Source organism: Simochromis diagramma, unplaced genomic scaffold, assembly GCF_900408965.1.
Source record: "Simochromis diagramma unplaced genomic scaffold, fSimDia1.1 OVJJ01000693.1, whole genome shotgun sequence".
Classification (NCBI taxonomy): Eukaryota; Metazoa; Chordata; class Actinopteri; order Cichliformes; family Cichlidae; genus Simochromis; species Simochromis diagramma.
In genome coordinates, this window is record NW_024387486.1 from 7,993 (window position 1) to 15,089 (window position 7,097).

General features: G+C 41.8%; 1 protein-coding gene across 1 annotated transcript; it reads right to left on the bottom strand.

Moving 5' to 3' along the window:
- On the bottom strand, positions 1-6,317 carry LOC120724540 (RLA class II histocompatibility antigen, DP alpha-1 chain-like). Its single transcript, XM_040016772.1, has 5 exons — positions 6,121-6,317; positions 2,096-2,334; positions 1,772-2,017; positions 719-1,000; positions 1-554 (listed from the first exon to the last, which is right to left on the bottom strand). Exons 1-5 carry the CDS (start codon positions 6,300-6,302, stop codon positions 424-426), a joined length of 1,080 nt encoding a protein of 359 aa, XP_039872706.1. The 5' UTR covers positions 6,303-6,317; the 3' UTR covers positions 1-423.
- Between the last annotated feature and the right edge of the window lie 780 nt (positions 6,318-7,097).

Here is a 7,097-nt window from a genome sequence, read left to right on the forward strand (position 1 = left end):
AACAATCACTTTTTTTTTATTCTTAGTTTTATATTTTAGTTCATTTGCATTTAACTGTCCTCCCAGTTAAAGCAGAAGAGTGAAATATTAATACCAGCCCATTTATCAATCAGCCACTGCCAGTAATGAAAACAGCAATGATTTCAGCAAAGGTCTGTTTATTAACCTTCATGATTAAAACAAATATGCTTTCAGTTTCTAATCAAACTGTTCATATACTTAGTTTTTACTTTAAACACAGAGAGAAAGCAGAGAAACAAACATCAGTAAATCAAACATCAGTAAATCAGTAAGAAGGAATGAACCAGCAGGTCTGTGTTTGCACAGAGGACGGCCTCGCCTCAGACACCACAGAAGGGAAGACAAACATCAGGATATGAATTAAACTGTCTCTGTACTGATGACATCATCACTGTGAGCCAATCAGCTGCACTCGTTTCCTTTGATGAGGAAGAAGGTTCCAGCAGCCACACCGAGCAGACCGAGAGTCAGACCCACTCCACAGAACACAGAGGGTCCAACACCTGGATCAGACTGACCAGATGCCTGCACATCTGGAGACAAACACAGAGAGAAACATGAACTTCAACATCTGGACACAAAGAGGAGAAACAGTGAACCAGCTGCTCCTGATCAACACTGGGGTCAGACTCCATATCTGGATATAGTCATCTCTGTACCTCTGTCAGTGCTCTGGGTTTAAATAAAGTTTTCTCACCATAGATCTTGGTCAGTGGTTCTGTCAGGGCCAGATGTTGTACTGCACAGCTGTAGATGTCTCCTAGCTGTGGGGTGAACTGCAGTCTGGAGATCTGGGTGAAGGTCCCATCTTTGTTGGGATAGGGAACGTTGATGCTGGATCCTGTGACCTTCTGTCCGTTCTTGGTCCAGGAGACGTTGACAGGAGCAGGATAGAAACCAGTCACGTGACAGATCAGAGTGTTCTTCTCTCCAAACTCCACCTCATCTCTGGTGTAGATCATCACACCTGAAGGAGCATCTGAATAAAAGCACAGATCACATCAGTGTTGGAGATGAGCACATTTATTTCGCAGCTACACCGATGTTCATCATGTGAGCCCTGCTGATACATAAAGCCATATGTACAAACACACAGGGATGGGACCTGAACGTGACCCTGTCATGTGTCAGACTGTCTGACTCATGACAGGGTCATGTTTTCTTTCTGGGAAACAATCAAATTTGAGTTTTTTGTATGAAATATCATTAAAACATGACTTGTTTGTATTGTCAGTAATTATCTGTGGAATCAACAAAATGTTTTGATACATTTTCTTATTTTAAGATGCTTGCTAAAAAAGTGAAATCTGTATCAAATTCAATTAATTCTGGTTCATTTCCTCATGATCTGTTTCCCAGTATTTTAATTGTTGTATCTCTATATTTGAATTTCTCATTACAGTGTGTAAATGAGCTAAGACTTCACAAGTCAAAAGACAGATTTGTATCTGAATGATTTTTTTCAGTCAGACTGTAAGAATGACACAATGAGTTCCCTGACCCCAAAACCCAAATTTAACCTTCTAATATCCTTAAACAGTTTTGTAGTTCTGCTGTCTGAATGTGGCCACAGATGCTTATGCAGCTGTCACCTCTTTATGGAAATCTCACAGGTTCATTTGACAGTTAATACAATTAATTTCACTGTCACAAAAATATTGTTTTTGTTAGCAGTGACTGCAGCTGTAACTTACCTTAAACATCAATGCTTTAAACTGTTTTATTCAAAGTGAAGGAAATAGTTTCTCACCACGCTGCAGTGGAGGGTTCTTATATGCCTGCATATCAACCTTCAGGTTCTGTCTGCAGGTCTGTAGTTCAGCCACAGCTTGTTCATAAGGGTTAGTGTAAGTGAAAGGATCAACAAAAGGAGGCAGAGGGTAGATATACGTCTGCTTGTTGAAGTCTGCGTAGGCAAGCTCTTCACCATCCAGTCCATACATGTCCTCTCCATCAGAGTCTGAACAGCCAGTGATAGCAATGTCCTCATGAAGAACTGAAACACATCAAACACTGATCAGTGACCTGATCAATAACCTGATCAATAAGCTGCTGTTTACAGAGACAAACTCACCGTCAGCAGAGACACAGAGGACACAGGAGAGGAAGAGGAGCAGCTCCTTCATCTTCATCAGCAGCTCTCTGACAGTTAAACTGTGTGTGTGTCTGTGTGTGTGAACCTCACAGAGTGTGAGAGTCTCTGAATGACTGACTGAAAGTGCAGCTGAGCTCTGACACAGCAGCCAATCACAGAGCTCACAGCTCATGATGTCATCAGTGTCCAGGCAGACAGCAGCTGGAGGTGAACATGATCTGACACAGACAGCACCGATCAATAATCAATATTTATAAAGTCTCTGCCTTTTCAAAACTTAAATTGAGTTTTGTTTGGGTTTTATATCATTTATTTCATTTTTCTGCCTGATCACAGCAGACCAAACAGGAAAACAAGGAAAAGGAAAAAAGTCACTGTAAATAAAGAACTGAACAAAATAACTATGATGTAAACATGTTTATTTTATTTATTTTGATATCACTGGTGTATTTTACTGGTCATAAATAAAATAACTGGTTTCAGAAACATATCCAGCTGACCTCCCACTGACTCTATGATCAATTATTTTTAACTGATTGAGACTAAAGCAGATCAGTGTGTCACATTTATTATCTGACAGTGAAAATGTTCACGTGTTAATGAATCAGTCGTGCTGATTATCCACTGACTGAAGTCAAACTGACAGAATCAAAACTAATAGTCTGAATACAGGACTTTATTTTTTGCTTGATGATAAAGAGAACGTTCTCCTCTGCAGAGGCCTTAGCTCAGGTTCAAAGGTCAAGTCTCGCAGTTTTTGTGACATTTAAAGAAACTATTGAACATTTCTGGTGACCTGCAGCTGACTGTGTTTCTCCTCTTCCAGTTGGTCTTTGTTACTCAGTAAACTGACTCTGTGATAAAACTGCTCTTCTTATCTCAGTGCAAAGTCTCAGTGTGACCTTATCCTGTGTCCTGATGTGTTTCCAGCTCTAACAGAGCTTCTAAGTCAGCGATGTTCTGCTGTAACGTTATTATGACTCGTAGGAAACACATCAGCCTGTCTGTCTTTAAACTAATGTGCTGTTAGATCGCTTTGAAACTCAGTGATCTCATTCATGGTCCCCAGCTGAACTTGTCACTTTGTGACCTCCAGACTAGCACGTGACTTTACCAACAGTGTAGTGATATTATATTCCAGGGAATAAATCACATCAGTTTAGTACTCAGGCCGTAATAATTTTAGAAAATATTATCCCTGCTGTAACAGGAACATTTTGGGAACAAAATAAGAACTAGAACATTTGTAGCTGGATGACTGAGACTTCCTGATCAGTGCCCTCTGATCAGGAAGTCTGTGGAGAGTGACAGAGCAGCTCATAGTAACTCTCACAGCTGACCTCTGAAGGTTTTATTGTTTTCTATTTAATGAGATAAAAGCAGAACTGTTACAGTCCTGCTTTTATCTCATGACTACAATGTGGATCGTACTGATATGTTTTCATATGTGTGGATGATTTAAAGGGACCTAAACCTGACTCTAAACTTCATCTACACTGATGAAGTGTTCGAAATCCTCCAAAGCTCCTGAAACAGAAAAACCGAATCCATCTCACAGCACACCAGCATCAGCCATATGCATAACCATATATGTATATGTATATATAATGATCATAAACTGACCTCCCAGCCCATTGTTCATTCAGTGGGCTGGTTTCAGTCACTGTGCAAATGTACTATGCCAGCTGTTACATGCACTGTTTATAAGGCTGGAAACCTGCAGTCAGACTGAAGAAGTCACTTGATGATGATGAAATGTTTCTCCCACTGAAAACGCTACGTCCAGATGAACAGAATCAACTTTTTGGGATCTCAGTTTTCCTGTGATACAAACAGATGAAGACTTGAGAGTGGTCACTTCCTGTGAGTACCATCAGTACTACAGTCAGTACTGACAGGTGGTCTGTAACATCAGAGTACATGTGATCAGACTGTATGCAGAAGCAGGAAGTGAGGTCACAGCTGAAAGTCTGCAGCACAGTGAGGACATATAGGCTGTATCCCAATTCAGGGTCTGCAGCCTTAAAGACCGCATTTTAAGGCCGATTACGACACAGCAGCTGTCCCAATTCAAAGGCTGCTCAAAATGCGGCCCTCAAATGTGTCCTTCATTTCCCTGAATTTTAAGGCTGTGGCGGTGTAGACTTCGTGGCCCACCATATCCCAGACTTCAGCTTATCACACATTTGATTTCCATGTGTGACGACTGCAAGTGTCCAGAGTGAGGACAGACTGAGGGACCCACTGCTGCACATCATCTGTGAGGCTTTGCACCCCTGATGATCCACCAGGACAAACTCAGCAGTGTGTGAGGAAGAGGAGGAGGAAGAGCCAGCAGCAGCTGACAGATGGAGAGAATAGACAGACTGTTCCCTGTTTGTGAAGGACTGCTAGGAAAGTTTAACATAACTGTCTGTGCTGAATCAGTCTTATTAGGTAATGTTCAAATAATGTGATCATCCCAGTGTTTCCAGTGTGGGAGAAAGTACTCAGAGTACTCAGGGCCTTCAAGTTACACACTATGAAAGGCAGCAACAAGTTTAATGTTCAGAAACCTAAAGTCTGTATCAGCAGCAGAATGGAGCTAAAATAAATGTTGGTTTCAGTTCTATGAAGCTTTGAGTATTTTGGATCAGTAGCTGCTGTGTTTGTTGCATCATATTGCTGTAACTGTTTATATGCTTTATATATTCTGAGCTAAGTTGATCTATAGTGTTACATCATATTCTATAAGGATGTTATGTGTTTGTAGACTTTCTGCCCAGTTTGACCCATTTAGCAGACGTCAGCCTGTTTAAGGCTCTGATATCTATTCTGTGTGACTTAAAGCAGTTATGACATGGTCTGATTTTCTCACCCAATAAAGGAATATTTCATATATCAGTCTACTCTTCATTCTATCAGACACAGTTATCACAGCTCCTACATTTGCTTTTTACACATGTATGTAAGCATTGAGCCAAATTTAGTACCAACATATTAAACGAACAATATTTGTCTCTTATACATAACACATCTGTATACACACTGTCACAGATACTTGTCTGTGAGTGAAGATTTAAGGTGACAGGAAATATAAATAACTGCAACTTGAATCTTTACTGAAGCTCAGAGGCACAGAGTTCACTCACTGCTGTAATATATCCTAATACTCTGACAATAACTATAATATTGGCCATATTATATTTACATTATGGATTAAAGGGCTTTGGACTTGACGCCACGCTGCAGTGCATTGTGGGATCCCGGCGCCATGTTAGAAGGCCACGAATCAAAACAAACACACTGTGTTGCGCAGAGGTTGCAGGTAACACTGACTTCTCCTCAGCAGCTGCCCCAAAATTTGCTCTAGATCATAGGTGTCAAACTCTGTGTCAAAAATTTGGCCCGCAGCCTACTTACATTTGGCCCTCGAAGCCATACCAAATTACTATCAGAGCTGGCCTACTGGTATTATACAGCTAATATATATGTTGTTTAGTATTAAGCTTTGTTTGTTCCATATTCAGTTTTTCAGCAAAACGTGTTTGAGTCCATAAGAAAAGATTCATTCTTATATCTGGAGGAATAAATATATTTCAATAAATATTAACGTTAGCCCGCGACTTTGTCCCAGTTTTGAATTTTGGCCCACTGTGTATTTGAGTTTGACACCCCTGCTCTAGATGAAAACATAACAGTGACCATTGTCTGCTCCTCACCCTCAGTAACTCCTGCTACTGTCCTGGGGGTTGATTGTCCTCCTGCCTGCACCTCAGTTCTTTGTTCCCATCTCAGGCCTATTTTCTATTTTGTATTCTTACACCCATTGACTCATTCACTGCAATTGACGTCTATAGCCGTCAATTGCAGTGAATGAGTCAATGGGTTTAACTCATTCACTGCCAATGGCTGGCAGTGAATGAGTTAACCGCAATATTAGAATGTTGCAAGCAAACTGATTCTATTCTCAACAAAGCCTATAAACAAAAATAAACAGCAATGTGAATTTCTTTGGAACTTACCGGTATGAAAATGTGGGGAGCACACCACCAAACATGATGGCAGAGAGCTCAGCTCGACTCACCGCTGCCATCCAGGCCTGCCGTCCTCGTTTGGTAACTACATGAGCTCTAGTGATGTGTCCTGTGTGTCGAAGCTCCTTCGCGTTGCTCTCAGGAGGGGAGACGATAAAAAAAGAGCCCATTTTCCAGCTTATTCCTTCCCGATCGCGCGATCTAACATTGCAACGACAACACAGCAAGTATGAGCCACAGCTGATGTTTCTGTGCTCTAGCTCCTATAGCCTTTGTTTGGCCTACTAAGATGGCGGCTCGACCCAAACTCGTGACCACGCCCCCTCCCCTGTGACCACGTGACTTTCATGCATTGCTTTGTGGGTACCCATGGCAACAAAATCAAAACACTGCATCAAGCGCTAGTGTTTCCAGCACCGGTAATCATTCATTCTGCGGTTTTAATCCCTACTTGTATTTTATTTGCCCCAAAAACAGTTCTGTACAAAACGACGGACACCACGTCAGGTCCCCAAAAATGAACAAAACGTCTCTATCGCCCCCTGGTGTCTGGCTGCAGTATAGGTCATAAACCCCGCCTCCTCCATGTTAGCGGATGGGACTGGGGTCAGACTAAAATAAATTTATTCTCCTAAGATCAACTTTTTCCAAAGATTCTTTCTTTTGTTATCAACAGTTCTCATCACGCTGATTGATGTCCGAGGGGTCTCCTCTCCCATAAGGTTGATTCTAATTCCTACCGCGGTGATGTTAAATTGGGGTGAAACGTCATCATAGCAGCTTTGACTGGCAGCTGCAGTCACGGAGAAACTTGCGTATCTCTGTTCGGGAATAGCAGATAGAGCGCAGGCTCTGAGAGGAGGGCCAGCGTTTACGCTACGAAGACACGACCGAGTGTTTTAACCTGACAGCCTGAGGTGTTCTTCAGTAAACTGGAGTACCCAACAGAAGGACCCGAGGCCCTG

Excerpts from the sequence above, each read along its gene's own strand:
- LOC120724540 (XM_040016772.1), bottom strand. The coding sequence starts at position 6,302 with ATGGGCTCTTTTTTTATCGTCTCCCCTCCTGAGAGCAACGCGAAGGAG. Across the intron at positions 1,001-1,771 it reads GAACCCTCCACTGCAGCGTG|ATGCTCCTTCAGGTGTGATG; the intron begins GTGAGAAACTAT and ends GCTTTTATTCAG. Across the intron at positions 555-718 it reads ACCACTGACCAAGATCTATG|ATGTGCAGGCATCTGGTCAG; the intron begins GTGAGAAAACTT and ends GTTTGTCTCCAG.